Consider the following 25,388-nt stretch of genomic DNA (forward strand, 5'->3'; position numbering starts at 1 on the left):
GCATCTCCATATTGCACAAAATAGGTGCTCAAAGAGAACTTTTTCTTTTTGCAGAGATGAATTGAGCCCTCCATTTCAAGCCTGTCTGCAGTGATCAGTAGGGCATAGTCTTTGCTACAAGGAGTGCTTGGCTCCTTAGAGATGTGATGTAATCAGATGATTACAAGACACTATTAAAGGTGCTGTCATAGAGTGAGAGCCGCTTGCTCCCAGAGTCCAGGAAAAGAATGCCAGCTTTTGCCCAGCTCATGTGAGTTTCCTAGACCTCTGGTATTTGAAATGGGAACTGATGAGTGTATGTTGCCAGAGGAGAAAGGACATCTAGGCAGAGCATTGCATGGCTGAGGGTGTCAGGCGTGTGGCACTGGCAGGAGGCCAACCGTACCGGCCCTGGACAAGCTGTGAGGCCCGCTGGGGATGCTGCCTCTCTGAGCTCCTCTCATGCGACTCCTCATTCTGCACCCACTGCCCCACCAGATACCCTTCAGGTTTGAGCTGAAACACCAGCTCTGCACGAGGTGCCCTTCATCCCTGCCTGCACTCCCGCCCACGCCACTCCCACGGAGCACATGTTCACCTGTCCAGTGGTCCACTCACCCCCCTCCCAGAATGTAGGCTCTAGGACGGCCGGGGCCTTGTCATTCACCGATCTTTTGCTGAGAACAGATCCTGGTCGCTGTGGACACTCCAGGATGGTGGTCAGGCCCACGAGGTCCGAAAGGTTGGCGACCGCTGCTCTGGGAGGTATTTGTTTTGGGGGGGCGGGCGGGGTTTGAAGGTGCCACTGTTCCTTCAGTGCAGAAATCATCTCCATTACCAGTGTCACTCAGAACAGGACTTGGACCCAGAGTAGTGTGTGGTGGTGCTGATCTCAAGCACTGTCATTGACAGATCACGAATCATCATCCTGGCTACCTTTAGAGAAGTGAGTGGCAAGTATTTAAAAGTAAAGGCCCAGGGGCTGGTTGAAGAGGACCAAGTAACTGATATATTTAGTTCAGTGGGGCACTCCTGTGGAGCCTGTCTGTAATGGGAACCTAAAAACACTTCCTTCTGTGCCGCCAGACGTGCAGCTGCCTGAAGGCGGCAGGAACAGCCACTTCCTCATGAGTCCAGTCTAGGGTTGCTCTGTGATTAGAAGGTTCCTATCATCATTAAGAAATCTCAGTCCATCCTGTGTCTTAATGGATCATTTCCAGCTCTCCAGGAAGCACGGGGAAGCCCGTGTCCTACACAGCTGTGGCTGGGGTTTACGCCTTCAGACCCTGATGATCTTTCATCTGTGGTCTCCTTACACAGATGCCCATTATAGCCTCAGGGTTATCTCATACCCTCGTGCCCTCGAGTTTTCCAGTAAACAATGGCCTGTTCTTGCTAGCAAACACTGTGCTGGCACACATGAGGGGAAAGAGCAAGTGGATTTGGAATCAGGCAAACTTGATTCCATAGCTCTGTGACCTTAACAAGTTAATATGCTTCTGGGCCTTTCTTTTCTCACTTAAAAATAATAATAAAATAGGGCCCAGCTGGTGTGGTTCAGTAGTTGAGCATCGATCCATGAACCAATAGTCCCCGGTTCATTTTCCTCTCAGGGCACATGCCCAGGTTGCAGGCTTGATCCCAAGTAGAAGGTGTGCAGGAGGCAGTTAATCAATGTGATGTTTCTCATCGATATTTCTATCTCTCTATCCCTCTCCTTTCTCTCTCTCTAAAATCAATAAAAACATATTTTTTCTTAAAATTCTATTTTTTAAAATGGGGCTAATGTTCCAGTACTTCTTTGGAGTTGCTTGTGAAGATTGAATGAGATGTGTGTGTAAAGCACCCTGTACCAGAAGATGTTTGAGTTTGGAACCCAGACAGAGCCAGAACTGCGGGGTGGTGGGAAGGATGTGAGAGTTCAAAGTGCTTGTTAAAGGTGTGTCCTACCTTGTAAGCAACATTCAGTGAGAAATTATCTGAAGAGCCAAAATTGAAAAAGAATCTCCTAAAAATAATAATAAAGTCCCTTCTGAAACCATATAAGAAAAGCAGCCCTCTTATTCCTGGTAAGAAAAGATAGGCATGCTGCCATTTCCCCAGTCCCAGTCGGTCTGGGATCACTGTTGGCACAGTTTAGTTCAAGAAGCAGCTTGTGGAGGACTGTGGAGGAAGTCTGGCCAAGAATAGAATTCAGACTATAGGGCTTGTTCCCCTAGAACAGTGATGGCAAACCTATAACACGCGTGTCAGAGGTGACACACGAACTCATTTTTTTGGTTGATTTTTCTTTGTTAAATGGCATTTAAATATATAAAATAAATATCAAAAATATAAATCTTTGTTTTACTCTGTTTGCAAATATCAAAAAGTTCCTATATGTGACACGGCACCAGAGTTAAGTTAGGGTTTTTCAAAATGCTGACACGCCGAGCTCAAAAGGTTCGCCATCACTGCCCTAGAAGGTATCCACTTGGCCCTAGTTTTGTGAATGGGTTCCTGCAAGATCCTACAGCCTTGCTAGCCGTCCCTCCGCCATCAGCAGCCAGAATGAACCAGATCATTTCACTTTACCCACTCAGCCTAGCTTTCCAAATTCCTCTCTCCAGCCTCAGTGCCTGCACACAGCATTGACCATGGTCCACTCTCACCACCACCCACCCACCCCGCCGCTTGGACTCCATTCACACCAACTTCCCCTGCACTCCGGGAATGAGATAGGCCCTCTTCCTCACCAGAGCTGGCACACATCCTCCACCCTCTGCTCAGAGCATCCTTCCCCCATACCTGCGAGCCTGCCCACTTTCAGGGCTCAGCCTCAGTGTCACATCCTCAAACAGGCTTTTCTGACCCCTGACTGACTGAACGCCACTGTTCCACATTCACAGCACCCGATGCTTTTCCTCTGAAACGTTCCTGTCATGGTTGCGGTTAGTACATATTGTTGTTTAATCTGTTTGTTTCACTAGAACATAAACTCCAAGAAGGTGGAAAGTGAATCTAATTTGCTTATTGCCATATCCCCAACATCTCATGTAGCACTTGACAAATTGTAGAAATTCCTCAAACACCGAGAACAAATAAAGACAGGAGTCTAAAATCAAACTTACCTTCTCACCCGTCCTCCCACCCTCCTCAGATCTGCTTCTCCTCCTGCATCCCTGGTCCAGATCCACGTTTCCACCAGCCCAACTGGTGTCCCAAGTTAGACACCCAGAAGTTACTCTGGACTTCTCCCTCAGCGCCTTCATAGACTCTTCCAGTTGTGCTGAACTCTTCCTGCCACTCGTCTCAGCCTCTGCAGGCCACCAAAGCATCCTCAGACAAGGCCGGACAGCTTGCTGCCCTGTCGTGACTTCCCCTCTCGAGCGCAGTAGACGCACAGCCTGTGGTTGTGGCTGCCACTGTATCAGAAAAGTTGTGTAGAGCAGAGCACCGCTCTCAGTTCTGCTGTGCCCCACTCCTGAGACGGGGCTGGAAGGCAGGCAGATCAGGTGCCGGGTGCACGGGGCGCCCACACCTTCAGAGTCCTGGAGGCCTGGTGAGCAAGGAGGACAGAGTCTGGGGACTTGAATCCTTAGTCTCATCTCTCAGGCTCTTTGCCAGCAGCAGGAGGCCTTGCTGTGTGTAGACGAGGTGATGACCAGGACAGTGTCTGCTGGTCTTTGAGGAACCTGTTTGTATGAAGAAATGTCAGCTCCCTGGTAGGGTCAGCTGAAACCAGACTTAACCCTCTGCCTTACCCATAAAATGTTATTTAAGCAGCAGTAAATGAATGAGGGGAGGCTGTGGAGTGTTTTCCTTATAAGGAAAGTTAGGCCCTTAATGAATAGTGAGAACACCTTGATGTATCTTGAGGACTAAAGGGCAACATAAAACTTAACCAGAAATTTCTCTGACGTCCTGAAGAACAGGGACTGGTAGCTGCTTCTTAACCAGGTAACGGGCCTGTGCACGGCCCTCCCCGTTTGGGCGGAAGGAGCTGCTTTCTGAGCTGTCTCTGGGTGAGGATGAGTTCCGCTGTTCCCGCCTGACCTGCACATGCACGCGGGCCGTGAAAGCGTGTCTCCCATTAGATCTGGTGGCCACGATATGCCTGGCCTCCGTGTCTAGAAGTTACGGATTAAAGGGCGCTGTGCCTTCCAGAGTGGTCCTTGGGACTTTCTCGTTAACCTCACTTTGAGGAATGTGATTTCTTCATGTTAGAAACCTTCAAGAACATTTCTTCTGCCGAATATTGTTTAAGCGTTTGTTGAGTCTAGGAACAAAGTCTGGCTGTGCTTGAGAGGAAAGAGTTACAATTTAGTAAAGTATATACTGTGTTTAGAAGAGAGGGTACATTTTTAAAGAGAAAGCTCCACATGTTAAATTTACCCGGCCTGCTGTGTGCTTCCCTTGTTTTAATTAGGAGTTTCAATGTCTAGCTAGCTAGATTCTTCAACAGACATCCTAGTTTTATTCTCTGGGCCCTGGGGCCCTTCAGTGAGAAGTACCATGGCTGAAGCCCACACGTGGGCCTACGAGAGCACCGCTGTGGTTGTGGAATGAGTGGTAGCTTCAGTGACCCCTCACACTGATGCAGGTTGGCCAGGTCATTTTGCTGTCGTGGACCTGGGCCTCACCTGGAAAATGGCTGCTTCTCTTCTGCAGACGAGCTCATGAGTTAATAACTGGGTCGCCGGGAATGCTACAAAGCACCATCTAAATGCGGTGCATTGTTTTCAAGCTGCTATTCCTGGCAGATGGCTAAGTTAGTATTGTTATGAAGGTTAGGATCCAGATACCAGTTCATCTATTCTCCAGCTGTTGTTTATCCTTTAGTTTCCCAGAATAATCAGGCATAGGTCTTTAAAAAATGGAGTCCAGCCCTGTCCGGCATGGCTCAATGGTTAGAGTGTCAACTCGTACACTGAAGAGTCTCAAATTCCATTCCTGGTCAAGGGCACGTACCTGGGTTGCAGGTTTGATGATCCCTGCTCCCAGTCAGTGTGCATGTAGGAGGCAACCAATCTTGTCTCTTTCACATCAGTGTTTCTCCCTCTCCTCTCCTCTCCCCTTCCCTCCCCGCCCCTCCCTTCCCTCTAAAAATCAATGAGAAAAAAGTATATACTCACTCCTTGGATGAGGATTTTTTTTTAATGGGGTTTAACTCTGGCTGGTGTGGCTCAGTTGGTTGAGCGTCACCCTGTGCACTGAGAGATCACTGGTCAGGGCACCCCAAGTTGTGGGTACATCCTTGGTTGGGGTGCGTACGGAAGGCAATCGATCCATGTTTCCCCTAACATCAATGTTTCTCTCTTTCTCCCCCCCCTTCCTAAAATCAATTTTTAAACCCATTTTTTTCTTTATTGTAGAAACTATTACAGATGTTCTGTTTGTTTGTTTCCCATTGACCCCCTCCACCCTGCACCTGCCACTCCCAGGCCTTCACCACTTTATTGTCTGTGTCCATATATGCATATAAATTCCCTGGTTAATCACTGACCACCCACCCACCCCTGCCTTCCCTCTGAAATTCATCAGTCTGTTCCATTAAAAAACCATATATATTTTTTATTATTTAAAGTATTACAGATAGTAGTACATATGTCTCCTTTTTCCCCCATTGACCTCCCCCTGCCCCCCCCCCCAGCATATAACCTCACCTCCCCCTAGTGTCTGTGTCCATTGGTTATGCTTATATGCATGCTTACAAGTCCTTTGGTTGATCTCTTACTCCCTCCCTCCCCACTGCCTTCCCTCTGAAGTTTGACAGTCTGTTCAATGCTTCTTTGTCTTTATTTTTTTTTAATATATATTTTCTTATTGCCTAAAGTATTACAAAGAGTATTACATATGTCTCCTTTTTTTTTCCCCCGCCCTTGACAATCCCCTGGCCTCCCCTACCCCCCAGTGTCTTGTGTCCATTGGTTATGCTTATATGCATGCATACAAGTCCTTCGGTTGATCTCTTACCCCCTCCCTGCCCCCCCACCCTCCCCGGCCTTCCTGCTGTAGTTTGACAGTCTGTTCGAGGCAGCTCTGCCTCTGTATCTATTTTTGTTCTTTATTATCCATAAATGAGTGAGATCATGTGGTATTTTTCCTTCATTGACTGGCTTATTTCACTTAGCATAATGCTCTCCAGTTCCATCCATGCCGTTGCAAATGGTAAGAGTTCCTTCTTTTTTACAGCAGCATAGTATTCCATCGTGTAGATGTACCACAGTTTTCTAATCCATTCATCTACAGATGGGCACTTAGGCTGTTTCCAGATCTTAGCTATGGTGAATTGTGCTGCTATGAACATAGGGGTGCATATATCCTTTCTGATTGGTGTTTCTGTTTTTTTGGGATATATTCCTAGAAGTGGGATCACAGGGTCAAATGGTAGTTCCATTTGTAGTGTTTTGAGGAAACTCCATACTGTCTTCTACAGTGGCTGCACCAGTCTGCATTCCCACCAGCAGTGCACAAGTGTTCCTTTTTCTCCGCATCCTCTCCAGCACTTGTCGTTTGTTGATTTGTTGATGATAGCCATTCTGACAGGTGTGAGATGGTACCTCATTGTTGTTTTGATTTGCATCTCTCTATCTATTTTTGTTCATCAGTTTATGATGTTCATTATATTCCACAAATGAGTGAGATCATGTGATATTTATCTTTCTCTGACTGGCTTATTTCACTTAACATAATGCTCTCCAGTTCCATCCATGCTGTTGCAAATGGTAAGAATTCTTTCTTTTTAATAGCGGTATAGTATTCCACTGTGTAGATGTACCACAGTTTTCTGTTCCACTCATCTGCTGATGGGCACTTAGGCTGTTTCCACATCTTAGCTATGGTGAATTGTGCTGCTGTGAACATAGGGGTGCATATATCCTTTCTGATTGGTGTTTCTGTTTTCTTGGGATATATTCCTAGAAGTGGGATCACTGGGTCAAATGGGAGTTCCATTTTTAAGTTTTTTGAGGAAACGCCATACTGTTTTCCACAGTGGCTGCACCAGTCTGCATTCCACTAGCAGTGCAAGAGGGTTCCTTTTTCTCCACATCCTCTCCAGCATTTGTTGTTTGTTGATTTGTTGATGACAGCCATTCTGACAGGTGTGAGGTGGTACCTCATTGTTGTTTTGCTTTGCATCTCTCTGATGATTAGTGACTTTGAGTATCCTATATAATAAGAGCCCAATAGGCAAATTGTCCCTTTGACCAGGAGTTTGACCAAGGGGCGGGGCCAGCCCACCAACCTCCTGCGTCCCCTCCCCTAGCCAGCCAGACCCCACCCATGCATGAATTCGTGCACCAGGCCTCTAGTGTTTTCGTACTGTCTCTTGGCCTTCTGTATGTCCTCTTTTGAAAAGTGTCTAGGTCCTTTGCCCATTTTTTGATTGGACTGTTTATCTTCCTTTTGTTAAGTTGTATGAGTTCCCTATAAATTTTGGAGATTAAACCCTTATAGGAGATAACATTAGCAAGTGTGTTCTCCCATACAGTGGGCTTTCTTGTTGTTTTGTTGATGGTTTCTTTTGCTATGCAGAAGCTTTTCATTTTGATGTAGTCCCATTTGTTTATTTTCTCCTTAGTTTCTATTGCCCTAGAAGTTGTATCGGTAAAGATATTACTACAACAAATGTCTGCTATTTTGTTGCCTATGGCTTCTTCTAAGATTTTTATGGTTTCCCCTTCTTACTGGTTTAAGTCCTTTATCCATTTTGAATTTATTTTTGTGTATGGTGTAAGTTGGTGGTCTAGTTTCATTTTTTTTTTTTGCATGTATCCAATTTTCCCAACACCATTTATTGAAGAGACTGTCTTGACTCCGTTGTATGCTGTTGCCTCCTTTGTCAAATATTAATTGAGCATAATGGCTTGGGTCAATTTCTGTGTTCTTTGTTGTAGTCCATTGATCTATATGTCTGTTCTTGTGCCAGTACCAGACAATTTTGAGAACAGTGGCTTTGTTGTATAGCTTGATATCTGGTATTGTGATCCCTCCAACTTTGTTTTTCTTCCTCAAGATTGCTGCAGCTGTTCGGGGTCTTTTTTTATTCCAGACGAATTTTTGGAGAGTTTGTTCTAGGTCTTTGCAGTATGCCATTGGTATTTTAATGGGGATTGCATTGAATTTATATATTGCTTTGGACATTTTAATGATGTTGATTCTTCCAGTCCATGAACATGGTATATTCTTCCATTTGTTTATGTCTTCCTTTATCTCTTTTTTCAGCATCCTGTAATTTTCTGAGTACAGGTCCTTTACCTCCTTGGTTAAATTTATTCCTAGATATCTTAATTTTTTTGTTGCAATGATAAATGGGATTTTTTTTTAGTTTTCTTTCTGTGAGTTCATTATTGGTGTATAAAAAAGCCATAGGTGCCTAACCGGTTTGGTTCAGTGGATGGGGCGTCGGCCTGCAGACTGAAGAGTCCCAGGTTCTGTTCCGGTCAAGGGCATGTATCTTGGTTGCAGGCACATCCCCAGTGGGGGGTGTGCAGGAGGCAGCTGATTGATGTTTCTCTCTCATCTGTGTTTCTAACTCTCTGTCCCTCTCCCCCTTCCTCTCTGTAAAAAATCAATAAAATATATATTTTTTAAAAAGCCATAGGTTTCTAGGTGTTCATTTTGTATCCTACAACATAGCCGAATTCATTTATTAATTCTAGTAGTTTTTTTATGGAGTCTTTAGGGTTTTCTATGTACAATATCATGTCATCTGTGAATAATGACAATTTTACTTCTTTTCCAATTTGGATACCTAAAAAACCATATTTTTTAACAAATAAAATAAAAATGGGGTTGATGCTGCTTTACATTTTGGTGTGTAATAATTAAATCACTGTTGACTTAGCCTCTGTTTACTGACAGGGATGTGGTTAGTGGAACAGATAAAATCGTTCACTTGGGAAGCAACAGCATTTAATATAGAATCTCTGATCCGCTCATCTCTACCCACCACCTCACTGCATTGATTGCCGCCTTTTTACAGGGTTGTTCAAGTTCTCAGCTCCCTAAACAGTCCATTTCATTTTTCTCTCTCTTTAAATTTTGTTTATCTTTTAATTAGATAATACATTCTATATAGTATAAGATTCAAAAGGCCTGCAGTGAGAAGTCTCAGCCCTGCCTCCCAGCCACTCAGGACAGTCAGTACTACCAATCTCTTGGGTACCCTTTCCGGTTGGTTTTATCTATCACTGTCTTCTACCCCCACCACCTTCTTTATGTAGAAATGGTGGCATCTATGCTGTGCATACTATTCTGTGCCTTGTTAGAGTCAGCTTAGCAATATATATTAGAAATGTTCAATAATGAGTGGAGAATATAGTGGTAGATGTTCCTAGAATTGATGTGAAAATATAATTAAGTCTCCTGGTGATCTCTAGCCCAGCCACTCCCAAATGCTAAACATTTACACCCACCTGAGTGCCTGACAGGTGTCTCTGCTGGGTGTCCCACAGGTCACCTGTGCCATCACCACCCAGATCAAATTCCAGACCGGATCTTAAACCCTGCCCTCTCCCTACCCACACCAGGCCTTGCCCACGGTTCCCAGGCTCCTCTGTGTTGCTGTTACCTTGTGTTACACAAACCAGAAACCAGTGTCATCCTTGACACCTCCCTCTCCTCACTCCCATCACCACACCAGCCATTGCGTCCTAAATTTCTCTCCAATCTGTCAGCTTTCCTTCATGCCCTCACCTGGCTCCCTAAATCTGAGTGGGCCTCCTTGATCTCTCTCCTGGGTGACTTTAATAGCTTTCTAACTATCTTTAGGCATCCACTCTTTCCTCCTGCCAATCTGTTCTCCATGAAGAATGATCTTCTAAAATCACAAAACTGATGATGTTACTTCCATGCGAGGCACCTTTGGACACCCTCCTGGTGCTCTTACGGTAAAAGTCAAACTGATAGTCACCCCTTCTCGGCCCTGTGGCCTCAGCAGCCCACGTTCACTGTCGGCGGTCCCGCTTCCCCGCCAGCTTCTCTGCTGCTCCCTGCCAGATGCTGTCTTCCTCTCTCTCTCTCTGGCTCATCTTCCAGGTCTCAGGCGACCTCCTCAAGCCTTCACTGTCTCCCAGGCTCAGTCGGTCCCCAGTTAAAGCTGACACTACCTTCTTTACTGTACTTATTGGGGTTGTAATTTCCATTTATGGGAATTTAATTAAATTGGATTAATTTTTTTTTTTAATTCTCATCATTGATGTGACAGTTTATAAACTACGAAGGATCCTGGAATAAAAAGTAGTAATTTTTAAATTCACGTTTTTTATAAATGAAGTTAAGCTATGGAGAATGTTCCACGTTTATGAGGGAGGAGTGCCTGAGGGAATGCCTCCCTTAAGGACTCCTAGTAATCCTTTGTAGACCATTCTTCCATTCAGTTCAACCAAGAGCGCTCTGTGCCAGACAACACTGGGACACTGGGTGTAATAGGGGTTGCAGAAATTAATAAGACCCCAACAGACCCTGTCCTCAAGCAGCTCACAGTATTTTATTTTTTAAAACCCCAAGTCTAAATCTGTCTTCTGTGGGGGTTTCCAGATGTCTCCTGGCACTTTAGAAAGCCTTATACAAATTGGTGTTGAAGCAATGCATCCCTTTGCTTTAAGGAGAGAAAACTGTCTCATGCTTTCTTCTAACGATCCTCCCTCTTCCACTGAGATGTCTGCAGAAAGGTGCCTGTTAAGAGGAGAGAGAGCCTCTGGGAGACTGCAGGCCAGGTGAAGCTTCGTTCCCACTCCCCGTTGTGGAGCAGAACTTGCATGGGGCCTGCTCACCAGGAGCTGTCTGTGTGTCTGCTTTATCTGCAGGAAACCTGTAGGAAGTGTCAGGGACTCTGGAAGGAGCACAATGGCCTCACCTGTGAAGAGCTGGCTGAAAAGGATGACATCAAGTACCGGACATCTATGTGAGTAGCATAATTCAGAGGGGTTTGTTGACTGATTCGCAACACTTACACGTTAACCTGTCTTTTTGGCAGATGGGCAGTGCGCATTGTGGAGAGAACAAGGTGTCAAGCTACCTCAGTCTAGAGCAGCCGTGGGCAAACTACGGCCCGTTTGAAATGAATAAAACTAAAAAAAAAAAAACACCACCGTACCCTTTTATGTAATGATGTTTACTTTGAATTTATATTAGTTCACACAAACACTCCATCCATGCTTTTGTTCCAGCCTTCCAGTCCAGTTTAAGAACCCATTGTGGCCCTTGAGTCAAAAAGTTTGCCCACCCCTGGTCTAGAGTGATCTCGAGAAAGTGACCTAACCTCTGAGCCTCCATGTCCTCATCTCTGCAGCCTCATAGAGCTATTCCCAGGGCCAAATGTAACATAGTAAATGCCTGGCATATATGAATTCAGTATAGGTTGGTTTCTTATTATCTAAATAAATAAACAATAACATATTTTAATTAGGTTAGATGGTACTGATGTTGCTTTTTAATTGTTGTTTTGTTACTTCTCAGCTGAGGATATTTTTCCATTGATTTTTAGAGTGTGGAAGGGAGGGGGACAGACAGAGAGAGAGAAACATCGACGTGAGAGAAACATCAATTGGTTGCTTCCTGCATGTGCCCTGACCAGGACCAGGGGTCATGCCTGCAAGCAAGGTACATGCCCTTGAGCAAAACTGAACCCAGGATCTTTCAGTCCACAGGCCGATGCTCTATCCACCAAGCAAAACCGGCCAGGGCTGTTGCTTTTATCTGTCATTGGTGGCCTGTGACATTGAGTAGAATGCATATTAATGCAGTCAGTAATAAGTCATTGCGGTGTAGCACTCCTTATGTGGCTGAACGCTTTACAAATATTAATTTATTAAATACATTGACTTAACAAACACAGAAGTCTATTTCTCTCATATAGTAGTAGTTCAGCCTTGCCAGATGGTGGGGCAGAGCTGTCCCATGAGGTCATTCAGAGACACTGGTTCCTTTATCTCATTGCTTCACCATTACCTAAGGTTGGGACTTGATTGCAGCCACATTTACACTCCAGCCTGTAGGTGAGGGGGGAGAGAGACAAGTTGCCAGGCAGGCAGCTTTTCTTTGATTTGTAAGTGATCCAGAAAGTATACGAGTATGTATCCCTTTTGCTCATACCTGTTGGTCTAGAACAGGGGTGGGCAAACTTTTTGACTCGAGGGCCACAGTGGGTTCTTAAACTGGACCGGAGGGCCGGAACAAAAGCATGGATGGAGTGTTTGTGTGAACTAATATAAATTCAAAGTAAACATCATTACATAAAAGGGTACGGTCTTTTTGTTTTAGTTTTATTCATTTCAAACGGGCCGGATGCGGCCCGCGGGCCGTAGTTTGCCCACGGCTGCTCTAGACTGAGTCACTTGGCCGTGGCCTGCTCCCAGGTAGGCACCATATGTAGTCTCCAGCTGGGTGGTTTTATGTCCAGATTAAGTTTGAAGGGTAAGGAACAGGTTTTGTTACTTTACTAGTAGTTAAAAGCCTCCAAATCTGCATCACAGGTCGGTACTATTACCCTCATTTTACAAATGACACAGCTGAGACACAGAGAGCCCCAGGTAACTTACCGTGGTTCCCCAGGTAGTAAGTGCATAGAGGAAATTTGAAATCTAGGCAGATGGCTTCCTGGCTGCTCTTTACCTCAGATTTGGTGGGCAGAATAATGGCCCCAACATTTCCATGCCCTAATCTCCAGAACCCATGAACGGAATATGCTACCTCACAAGGCGAAAGGGACTTTCCAGGTGTGATGAAGGTTATGGACTTCGAGAAGGGGAGTTATTCTGGATTCTCCAGGTAAACAGTCTACTCCCATGACCCTTAAAAGCAGAGAGAGTGTCTTTCTCTGGCCAGTTGGAGATGCAGTGATGGACAGAATCAGAGAGACATGAGGACTCAGCCTCTCATTGCTGCTTTGAAGATGGAGAAAGAAGGCCATGAACAAGGAATGCAACTAGAAGCAGGGAACGACCTTCTATTTCCAGCCACCAAGAAAACAGGGACTTTGGCCCTCCAGCTTCAAAGAACTGAATTCTGCTGACAGCCCAAATGAGCAGCAAGCAGATTCTCTCCTAGAGCCTCCAGTAAGTCATGCAGCCTGCCAGCTCCTTGATTTTGGACTGATAAGACCCGTGCTGGACTTCAGATCCACAGAACTATAAAATCGTACATGTGTGTTATTTTTTTTAATATATTTTATTGATTTTTTACAGAGAGGAAGGGAGAAGGATAGAGAGTTAGAAACATCGATGAGAGAGAAACATCCATCAGCTGCCTCCTGCACACCTCCTACTGGGCATGTGCCTGCAACCAAGGTCTATTCCCTTGACCAGAATCACACCTGGGACTCTTCAGTCCACAGGCCGACGCTCTAGCCACTGAGCCAAACTGGTCAGGGCCATGTGTATTATTTAATAAGCTAATAAATTTGTGATGACTTGTGACAGCAGCAATAGGAAACTAACATAGATTTTGGTACCAGAAGTGGAACCCTGCTGTAACAGTTACCTAAAAATGTGCATGTGGATTTGGAATTGGACAATGGGTAGAACCTGGAAGAATTTTGAGAATTATTATAGCAAAAAAACTTAGATTGTCTTGAACAGACCTTTAGTAGAAATATGGACATTAGAAACTCCACAATTGGAGGCTCAGAAGAAAGTGAGGAACATTCTGGGCAAAACCTAAATTGCCTTAGAGAATACTTAGATCACCATCAACAGACTGTTAGTAGAAATATGGACACTAAAGTCGCTGCTGGTGAGGACTCCGAAGGAAATGGGAACCTGTGATTGAAAACTGGAGGAAAAGGGGGCCCGGGAAGGCTGCGCCAGGGTGGGTGGGTGGGTGGTCACATTTGTGGGGCTGACTGGTACTCCGGGTGGTGGCTTCCCCAAGCCTGGCGACCTCCCTCCTTCTGCGCACAGTGGTTAAAGTGAACAAACAATGGCCAGTAATCACAGACTTTCAGCAGCAGCTCGCCCCGTTTCACGGGGTGGAATTGGGTTGACAGGAAGGCCTTCTGGAATTGAATCAGGAAATATTCGAGTGGCAACTGGAAATCTTTTTGGGCTTGAGATACTCAACAAGCAATGCCTGACCTCATCCGAACTCTGCACATGCATTTTTCACCCAAGAAATTTCTAATTTCAACAAGGAAGCCATTATCCTGAATAACGACGTTGTTGGGGAAGTGAGCGTATACAGACCTCATCTTGTAACGGAAGCCCAGTGTAACACCTTGATCATGTTTTGTGCATGACTGCAGATAGTGCGAACTGTGGCCAGTTCCTTTCCATTTCCCCACCGCTTGTCAACCCAGAGCCTCTTCTTTTTCTTTCCAAGGAGACAGAGCTCTACATGGATGTGGTTGAAGTCCCTCCACAGGGCATCTCCGGGGTCCTTCACAATAATTGTGCGTCCCTTCAGAGTGATGTCCACATTTTCTGGAATGTCCACAGTCTGATTGCTGAGAATGGTCTTCATCCTCGCAGTAGATGCAGCAAAGAGGAAAAACTATTTGTTTTTAAAAAATTAATCCCTCCCTCAGTCTACATAGTTTAGAAACTTTATATTTAATTTACAAAATTGAAAACACTATTAAAAGTTAAAAGAAAAATGACAACTTGTGTGCATGCATATAAGCCTAACCAATGGGGACAGACACCAGGGGGGTGAGGGCATGAAAAGGGGGGGTGGTAAGGAGGAAATAGGAGGATAAGGACTCATATGTAATACCTTAATCAATAAAGAAAATAAATAATAAAATAAAAATGACAAACTGATAAAGGATTATTTTCAATGTCATACATAGAGTTCAGAATATTTAAGAGCTTTCTATATTAAAGCTATAAACCAAAAAAAAAAAAAATACTGGAGGAAAGGGAATTCTTACTATATAATGGCAGAAAGCTTAGCTAATGTGTGTCCTGCATAGTGTTGAAGAGAGGAAAATGCAAGTGGAAAGAGATAAATTGAGGGAAGAGCTACTAACAAAAAGGAACAGGATGTCATTGTTTCTGCAATTCTCATCCAATCCAGATGAGAAAAGACCCTAAAATGGATAGGCTCACTGTCAGGAAAAGCATGCCCTAGAGAAACAAACAAGGATATGTTCAGAATGTCGAGAGTATTGTCATACAAACACAGATCCTCACAATCTAACCCAGCAGCCTTAGGAAACTAGAGCATTACCCCTCAGCCATCTCAGCAGAAGTCAAAAATAGAGGTGGGGTTATCTAGGAAATACCTGTAAATGCACTGCATGCCTAATGGAATGAGTCCCTGTGACATCAATGGAAGACCCACAAGGTTCGGTTTTGTTTTTGTTTTTGTTTTTTTAATATATTTTATTGATTTTTTACAGAGAGGAAGGGAGAGAGATAGTTAGAAACATCGATGAGAGAGAAACATCGATCAGCTGCCTCCTGCACATCTCCCACTGGGGATATGCCTGCAACCCAGGTACATGCCCTTGACCGGAATCGAACCCAGGACCTCTCAGTCCGCAGGCCGACGCTCTATCCACTGAGCCAAACCGGTTTCGGTGACCCACAAGGTTCTTGAGAATTTGACATCAGTAGAAACACTGCCAGCTTGGACGGGAAGAGACAGGGAGTATGAAATTAAAGAAGTCTGTCGGCCGCCCAAAGTCCGACAAGCAGGAAACAGGCTGATTAAAAACTGCTCAGCTGCAAGCATATGCTACCTTTCTTTAGAAAAAGGTTGCTCAGAAAGTGGAGCCAAGAGCACAGAGCCTCAAACCACAGAGGATTATTCTTGAGTCTGAAATATGAGTTTGCCCGGCTGGATTTCCAAATTGATTGGGATTAGTGACTCCTTTTTTCCTTCCATTTTCTCCCTTTTTGAACTAGAATATCTGTAACTATTATCCTATACCTGTCCTATTGTATTTTAGGAGCAGGTAACGTGTTTCTTTAGTTTCTCAGGCCTACAAATGGAGAGAGACACATTGACTGGTTGCCTCCTGCATGCACCCTGAACAGGGGCAAGGCCGAACCTGCAATCCAGGTACATACCCTTGACCGGGCATGGTTCCCCTTTGGTGCAGCATGGATGAATCTTGAAAACATGCTAAGTGAAAGAAGTAAGTCACAAAAGGGCACATCTTATATGATTCCATTTATATGAAATGTCTGTAGACATATGGATAATTGCCTGTGTACAGAACGGACAAATCCATTAGAGACAGAAAGCAGATTAGCCATTGCAGGGAAAGGGGACTGTTTAATAGGTATAAGCTGATGGTTGCACAACTTAGGCAATATACTAAATGCTCCTGATTTGTACACTTTAAATATATTTTTTATTGATTAAGATATTACATATGTGTCCTTATCCCCACGTTACCCCCTACCTCCTTACCCCCCCCCCCCCCGCTCATGCCCTCACCCCCTCCCTCCCCCCCCATTGTCCGGGTCCATTGGTTAGGCCTATATGCTTGCATATAAGTCCTTTCGTTGGTCTTTCCCCCTTACCCCCACCCTCCCCTACCTTCCCTCCAAGGCCCAACAGTGCAATCAATGCCTCTCCGTCTCTGGATCAGTCCTTGTTCATCAGTTTATGTTGTTCAGTATATTCCACAAATGAGTGAGATCATGTGGTATTTATCCGCTCTCCAGTTCCATCCATGCTGTGGCAAATGGTAAAAGTTCCTTTTTCTTCTTCCTCTTCTTAAAGAATACCTTTCAGCATTTCATATAATACTGGTTTGGTGGTGATGAACTCCTTTAGCGTTTTCTTATCTGTGAAGCTCTTTATCTGACCTTCAATTCTGAATGATAGCTTTGCTGTATAAAGTAATCTTGGTTGTAGGTTCTTGCTGTTCATCACTTTGAATATTTCTTGCCACTCCCTTCTGGCCTGCAAAGTTTCTGTTGAGAAATCAGCTGACAGTCGTATGGGTACTCCCTTGTAGGTAACTGAGTTTCTTTCTCTTGCTGCTTTTAAGATTCTCTCTTTGTTTTTTGGTCTTGGCATTTTAATTATGATGTGTCTTGGTGTGGTCCTCTTTGGATTCCTTTTGTTTGGTGTTCTCTGTGCTTCCTGGACTTGTAAGTCTATTTCTTTCACCAGGAAGGGGAAGTTTTCTGTCATTATTTCTTCAAATAGGTTTTCAATATCTTGCACTCTCTCATCTTCTGGCACCCCTATAATTCTGATGTTGGTACGCTTGAAGCTGTCCCAGAGGCTCCTTACACTATCTTCATATTTTCGGATTCTTTTTTCATTTTTCTTTTTCGGTTGGGTATTTTTTGTTTCTTCGTATTTCTAATCTTTGACTTGATTCTTGGGATCCTCTGGTCTGCTGTTGGATCTCTGTATAGTATTCTTTATTTCAGTCCGTGTATGCTTAATTTCTAGTTGGTCTTTTTTCATATCCTCCAGGGTCTCACTAAATTTATCAGCGGTTTCCATAAAATTCTTGAAAAACCTTATAAACGTGGTTTTGAACTCTATATCCAGTCGTTTGCTTTCCTCCATTTCTGTCATTTGTGACCTATTTCTTTGTCTCTGCATTTTTTATGCTTCCCTTTGTTGGTAGAGTGGTTTTGTGTGCTAGGTGTCCTGTAGGGCCCAGTGGCTCAGCCTTCCCAGTTACCTGAGGTGGACACTCTTGGTGCACCCCATTGTGGGCTTTGTGCACAGTCTTGTTGTAGTTATGCCTTGATTGTTGGAGGATCACTGGGAGGAATTGACCTCCAGGCCAGTTGGCAGTGAGAATCAGCTGTGTCTGCAGTGGGAGAACTTCTGTGCTGAAGACACCCTTCTGGGGCAAGACTTGCTTCAGTGGGGCTTTGGTGCTCACTGAGTCTGTGCCCTGAGTGTGTCCCTTATGGATCTGAGGAATTGTAATCTGGATGGTCCCCCTCTGACCACTGGGTACACTGGCTCTTGGATCTAAGGAGGTGCTAATTTAGCTTCTGCCTGAGGTTACCCAGCAGGAGCTACGAAGAAAACTGCAGATTCCCCTTCCTTTTTTGGAGTTTGGAGGTGCCCTGATGAGGCCCAGCTGTGAAGCAATGCAAGCTGCTGTGGGGCCTTGGGCCTTCTCTTGGAAGTTCTGGGTCTGTCTGGCCCAGCTGCAATTTGTTAGGTAATTTTCAGGTTGCAAAGGGCCAGGGCATTCATATGCAAAAGCCTCTGCCGCAGCCTGGGTGGGGCGGGGTCTCAGAGAATCAAAGGGTGGAGGAAGCAGCTATGGCTGGTCCTCAGCCCTGCCCTAAGGAGCCGCGCATCTCAGTGTCCCGATAATTGCTGCAAGCACCTCTGAGGGAAAGCCGCCCTCAAATTCAGAGTTCTGCCTGCTGCCAGACAGTCCACTTTCTCCCCGTATGAGTCCTGGGTCCCCAGAGACTTCCCGGAACCGGAGTTCAGAGCAGTCGGGAGCTTGTGACTCCCTCCTGATTCAAAAAGACAGCCACGTCCTCAGGTACCAGCCCCTTTCTGTGCGCGCGCTCGAGCCTCCGTACCTTTGCACTTTACTTCCGCAGCTCCTCTGAGTCTCAGTGTGCTTTTCTCTTTTCTTCTAGTTATAGAATTTACACTCAGCCAGCCTTCCTGTAGTTCTGGATGATGTCCGTTTTGTCTTTTCATTGTACTTTTGAAGTTGTTGTGGGAGGCAGCAATTTTCCGGTGTTTACCTATGCCGCCATCTGCTTTAAATGGTTAAAGCAGTACGTTTTTTTGTATTTTACCACAATAAAAAAAATTTTGAGAAACACCTATCATAAAGAATATATGCACCCCTATGTTAACAGCAGCACAATTCACCATAGCTAAGATGTGGAAACAGCCTAAGTGCCCATCAGCAGATGGGTGGAATAGAAAACTGTTGTACATCTACACAGTGGAATACTATACCGCTATAAAAAAGAAAGAATTCTTACCATTTGCAACAGCATGGATGGACCTGGAGAGCATTATGTTAAGTGAAATAAGCCAGTCAGAGAAAGACAAGTATCACATGATCTCACTCATTTGTGGGATATAATGATCAACATAAACTGATGAACCATAGAAGATGCAGAGACATAGAAGCATCAAACAGACCATCAAACCTCAGAGGGAAGGCAGGAGGGTTGTATGAGTGTGGGGGTGGTAAGAGATCAACCAAAGGACTTGTATGCATGCATATAAGCATAACCCATGGACACAGACACTAGGGGGTAAGGGCATGTGCTGGGGGGCCAGAGCAGGCGGGGAGAGATCAATGGGATAGAAAGGAGACACGTACTACTTTCATCAATAAAGAATTTAAATGAAAAAAAAATGTACACACACTCACAAAGGAAAGCCATTTAAGATTTGAATAGTATGTGCCCACGAAATGAAGAGAGCGCCCAGAGTGAGTTCCCACCCAGCGTATTTAAAAGTGGTGAGAGAGAGAAACCAAGATGGCGGCATAGGTAAACACCGGAGTTTGCTGCCTCGAGCAACCACTTCAAAAATACAACTAAAAGACGGAACGGACATCACCCAGAACCACAGGAAGGCTGGCTGAGGGGCAATTCTTCAACTAGAAGGAAAGAGAACAGCATACCGAGACTCAGAGGAGGCGCAGTGCGGAAAATACAAAGGTGTGGAGGCGCGCGCAGAGCGGGCTGGTGGCTGAGGGCGCAGTTGTTGTTTTCAATCGGGAGGGAGGCTCAGGCTCTGAGCTCCAGTTCTGGGCAAGTCTCTAGGGACCCAGACTCAAACGGGAGAAGCGGGACTGTCTGGCATCGGTCGGAGCGCGAGGGCAGCTTTCTCTCCGAGGTTTGCAGCTGTTGCTGGGACTCTGAGAGGCAGAGCCTCCGGGGACGGAACTGAGAGCAGCCATAAGTGCTCCCTCTGCCCGCCCTGTTGATCCCGTGCGACCCGCCCCGCCCAAGCCCTGCACAGACCCATTTGCCGGAGAGCCTCAGGCAAAGGCTAGATTAGCACCTCCCCAGAGGATAGAAGTTTTCCCACTGCAGACACAGCTGATTCTCACAGCCAGTTGGCCTGGAGGTCAAATCCCCCTAGTATTAACTACAACAATCAAGGCTTAACTACAACAAGACTGCGCACAAAGACCACTAGGGGGTGCACCAAGAAAGCATAAAAAATGCGGATACAAAGAAACAGGACAAAATTGTCAATGGAGGATATTAAGTTCAGAACCACACTTTTAAGGTCTCTCAAGAACTGTCTAGAAGCCGCCGATAAACTTATTGAGATCTACAAGAAATCTAATGAGACCCTCGATGTTGTGATAAAGAACCAACTAGAAATTAAGCATACACGGACTGAAATAAAGAATACTATACAGACTCCCAACAGCAGACCAGAGGAGCGCAAGAAGCAAGTCAAAGATTTGAAATGCGAAGAAGCAAAAAACACCCAACCGGAAAAGCAAAATGAAAAAAGAATCCGAAAATACGAAGATAGTGTAAGGAGCCTCTGGGACAGCGTCAAGCGTACCAACATCAGAATTATAGGGGTGCCAGAAGATGAGAGAGAGCAAGATATTGAAAACCTATTTGAAGAAATAATGACAGAAAACTTCCCCCACCTGGTGAAAGAAATGGACTTACAGGTCCAAGAAGGGCGGAGAACCCCAAACAAAAGGAATCCAAAGAGGACCACACCAAGACACATCATAATTAAAATGCCAAGAGCAAAAGATAAAGAGAGTATCTTAAAAACAGCAAGAGAAAGAAACTCAGTTACCTACAAGGGAATACCCATACGACTGTCAGCTGATTTCTCAACAGAAACTTTGCAGGCCAGAAGGGAGTGGCAAGAAATATTCAAAGTGATGAATACCAAGAACCTACAACCAAGATTACTTTATCCAGCAAAGCTATCGTTCAGAATTGAAGGTCAGATAAAGAGCTTCACAGATAAGAAAACGCTAAAGGAGTTCATCACCACCAAACCAGGATTATATGAAATGCTGAAAGGTATCCTTTAAGAAGAGGAAGAGGAAGAAAAAGGTAAAGATACAAATTATGAACAACATATATGCATCTATCAACAAGTGAATCTAAGAATCAAGTGAATAAATAATCCGATGAACAGAATGAACTGGTGATTATAATAGAATCAGGGACATAGAAAGGGAATGGACTGACTATTCTTGGGGGGGAAAGGGGTGTGGGAGATGCGGGAAGAGACTGGACAAAAATCGTGCACCTATGGATGAGGACAGTGGGTGGGGAGTGAGGGCGGAGGGTGGGGTGGGAACTGGGAGGAGGGGAGTTATTGGGGGGGGAAAAGAGGAACAAATGTAATAATCTGAACAATAAAGATTTAATTAAAAAAAAAAAAAGAATTATAGGGGTGCCAGAAGATGAGAGAGAGCAAGATATTGAAAACCTAGTTGAAGAAATAATGACAGAAAACTTCCCCCACCTGGTGAAAGAAATGGACTTACAGGTCCAAGAAGCGCGGAGAACCCCAAACAAAAGGAATCCAAAGAGGACCACACCAAGACACATCATAATTAAAATGCCAAGAGCAAAAAACAAAGAGAGAATCTTAAAAGCAGCAAGAGAAAGAAACTCAGTTACCTACAAGGGAGTACCCATACGACTGTCAGCTGATTTCTCAACAGAAACTTTGCAGGCCAGAAGGGAGTGGCAAGAAATATTCGAAGTGATGAATGCCAAGAACCTAACAACCAAGATTACTTTATCCAGCAAAGCTATCATTCAGAACTGAAGGTCAGATAAAGAGCTTCACAGATAAGGAAAAGCTAAAGGAGTTCATCACCACCAAACCAGTATTATATGAAATGCTGAAAGGTATCCTTTAAGAAGAGGAAGAAGAAGAAAAAGGTAAAGATACAAATTATGAACAACATATATGCATCTATCAACAAGTGAATCTAAGAATCAAATAATCCGATGAACAGAATGAACTGTTGATTATAATAGAATCAGGGACATAGAAAGGGAATGGACTGACTATTCTTGGGGGGGAAAGGGGTGTGGGAGATGCGGGAAGAGACTGGACAAAAATCGTGCACCTATGGATGAGGACAGTGGGTGGGGAGTGAGGGCGGAGGGTGGGGTGGGAACTGGAAGGAGGGGAGTTATTGGGGGGGGGCGGGGAAGAGGAACAAATGTAATAATCTGAACAATAAAGATTCAATTAAAAAAAAAAGTGAGAAAAGAGGCTTGGAATCGTAGGGTTTCTGCTGGTTATGTGGAAGAGGGAGCGAGCCTTCCTGTTTGAGCATGAGGTCAGCAGACACAGCTGCAACTCAGTCCTCTCTTCCTGTTCTGAACAGCAACACATCCTGTGGGGCTGTTTCCTGTCTCGTTTAGAATCTAGTTGCCAAATCACCTTCCTCCCAGAACTCACTGATTTACCCCAGTTCCAGTTGCATTTTTATTCCTGGGCAGGTGGTCACCAGTCCCAGGATGGCAGTCCTTTTTGGTACAAGGCCATTTTGGCCCTACCTACTACTGTTCTTCTGCAAAAGCAAAGGACTCGCTCGAATGGCTATTCATGCAGTGTTGAGTTGCATTCAACCTGTGCATATTCCTTGCCCATTTCAAGTGCCTTTTCTCCCTCACCACACCCACTGTTATTTCACGTTGGTGGCTGACAGTGTGGTGCAACAGAGTAAGCAAACACGCCCTCTCTCCAAACCTTCAGGAAGACCTGTATAACCTGGGTTCTTTTCAGTCACTGCTCTCCCACACTACAGCCTACTAGCTCCCAGGGAAGAAGTCAGCCAGCCCCAGCCGACCAGAGTGTGGTGGCTGAAAGCCACACTTCCGTCTTCAGGGCGCTCTGACGCAGGAAGTCTGTGCTTTAGAAAATTTCAATTGTGTTTCGGTCACAGCATTTCAAATTGGAAATTTTTTCACTAGAACCTTGTAAGCCTTAACATGAAGCATTGACAGGTGTCCTCACAGTTGCTCAGTAACAGAAATAATGAACATATGTACTATATTATTTAGTTGACAATAGTAAATGCACTGTATTTAAATTTTGTCTTCTTGACAATGTCTCCTATTCAGCAAAACTTAGAACTCGTTTGTTCTGTAACTTGAACTGGGTTTAAATTCTTTTCAAGCCAGAGTTCTGACTTCCTTCCTTTTCGGTCATTCAGAAATTAGACCTAAACGAATAGCAGCCAATTTCCTAACGCATTTTTCTATTTTTAAAGAATGGTCTGGCTTCTCAGGAGCATACTACCACAGCAATCTTATAAATATAAGTCATGAAAAACCCGTGCGTGCCCTGGCTCCCAGGGCTGCTCTGATGTAGCAGGAAACCTGGAGTAGTGGAGGCCGAAGGCTGCGTTTTCTCAGCCTTAGGAGAGAGGCGCAAATCAGAACCCATCCCCAGGTAGTTCCAGTCATTATGGTGCTTGGAGCAGTGGGGGCGTCCCATCTGTAGGGCTGTCCACTTAGTGGGTCCTCCATGCTCTTCCCTAGTCCCAGGAAGCGTTTTAACACCTTCCTGTCAAGATCATACTGGTAATGACAGCCCGGCCTCTGCTCTCTACCTTCAGAGAACTCAACTTAGAGGAAGACAGACACGTAAAGAATTATAGGCCATGGTAGCAAGTGTGATGAACAGAGCATCGTGGACGTAACTAGTTCAGTAGTGGCGGCTCATGACAAAGAGCCAAGCTGTCGTTTTGACCATAGTCACCTGCCCTTCCACATCAGCTGAAATGCTTCTGGAAACTTGTAGCCCACAGGCTTCCCATTGAGTCACATGTGTGCCCATCCCTCGCTGCCAGGGAGTCTGGAAATGTGGGATTTCATTGGCTATTGGATCACCCCCAACTGTGTCTATCCCACCCCTGTGCCAGATATTTAAAAGTCCAAGGTGTGAATATAACTAAGATTTAGTCTTACTGGCTTTCCATTACCCAGCTCTGTATATATAAAACACATTATTTCAGAAAACCCTGAGTGTTTCTCTCCATTTTAAGCCTACAAAGACTACAGAGACTCCTATAACAAATAGATTGTCATTTTCTTTTTTTTTTCTTTTTTTTTAAATATATTTTATTGATTTTTTACAGAGAGGAAGGGAGAGAGAGAGTTAGAAACATCGATGAAAGAGAAACATCGATCAGCTGCCTCCTGCACATCCCCTACTGGGGATGTGCCCGCAACCCAGGTACATGCCCTTGACCGGAATCGAACCTGGGACCCTTCCGTCCACAGACCGACGCTCTATCCACTGAGCCAAACCGGTTTTGGCTAGATTGTCATTTTCTAAGTGCTTTGTGCCAGGCACTGTGCCAGGGTACTTTGTATTTTGCCTGTAATCCTCAAAACACTATGAGAAAGCTGTGTTTTCCCAATTTTAAAAATGAGGAAACTGAGTCTCCAATTGAGTAATTTACTGAAAGTTAACAACTGATCGACAGAACCCAGTTCTCAGGTCCAAAACATAGGCTCTTTGAATGTCACCAAAAGGGCTAGGCCAGTGGTTGGCAAACCGTGGCTCGCGAACCTTATGTGGCTCTTTGGCCCCTTGAGTGTGGCTCTTTCACAAAATACCACGTACAGTGCGATTGAAACCTCGTGGCCCATGTGCAGAAGTCCCTATTTTGTGGAAGAGCCACACTCAAGGGGCCAAAGAGCTGCATTTGGCTCGCGAGCCACGGTTTGCCGACCACGGGCTAGGCAATCATACAGAGTAGCCGTATTTTTCTCTCTCCGTCTTCCCTGCTGTCTCCAATCATGTGTTTTTGTCTTTGTTTTCAGTGAAGAGAAAATGACTGCTGCTCGCATTAGAAAATGCCATAAATGTGGGACGGGCCTCATCAAATCCGAAGGCTGCAACCGCATGTCTTGCCGCTGCGGAGCCCAAATGTGCTACCTCTGTCGAGTATCCATCAATGGGTATGACCATTTCTGCCAGCATCCTCGCTCTCCAGGAGCCCCCTGCCAGGAGTGTTCGAGATGTTCTCTCTGGACCGACCCCACTGTAAGTGAATGCCTGGCTGCCTATTGCACTGTAGGGGGAATGTCAGTAAGATAATATAATGAAATAAGGTGATATATCATGACATGTTGTGACCTGTGAAAAGATAGGAAATACATAGACCAATAACCACAGGAAAAACTTGAGTAATAAAAAAACTACTCCTGCCCTGACCGGTTTGGCTCAGTGGATAGAGTGTCGGCCTACGGACTGAAGGGTTCCAGGTTCAATTCCGGTCAAGGGCATGTACCTTGGTTGCGGGCACATCCCCAGTGGGAGGTGTGCAGGAGGCAGCTGGTCGATGTTTCTCTCTCATCGATGTTTCTGACTCTATTCCTCTCCTTTCTTCTCTGTAAAAAATCAATAAAAAATATTAAAAAAAAAAATCAGATAGCCAGTCTTGATTTTGAGCTTTAAAAAATAGTGTTAGAAGGATGCTTTACTTAATATATTTTTAAAGTCCATAGTTCAAAGCAGTCAATATTAGCATGTATTTAATAATG

At 44.8% G+C, this 25,388-nt stretch overlaps 1 protein-coding gene across 1 annotated transcript in view; it reads left to right on the forward strand.

Moving 5' to 3' along the window:
* RNF216 (ring finger protein 216) overlaps positions 1-25,388 on the forward strand; it is a 124,273-nt gene that overhangs the window by 80,151 nt on the left and 18,734 nt on the right. Inside the window, exons 15-16 of the mRNA XM_081092963.1 lie at positions 10,773-10,870; positions 24,666-24,888. Coding sequence (XP_080949089.1) covers positions 10,773-10,870; positions 24,666-24,888 — 321 coding nt within the window. The remainder of the gene's footprint in view (positions 1-10,772; positions 10,871-24,665; positions 24,889-25,388) is intronic.

Source organism: Myotis nattereri, assembly GCF_964212035.1.
Source record: "Myotis nattereri genome assembly, chromosome: 5".
Classification (NCBI taxonomy): domain Eukaryota; kingdom Metazoa; phylum Chordata; class Mammalia; order Chiroptera; family Vespertilionidae; genus Myotis; species Myotis nattereri.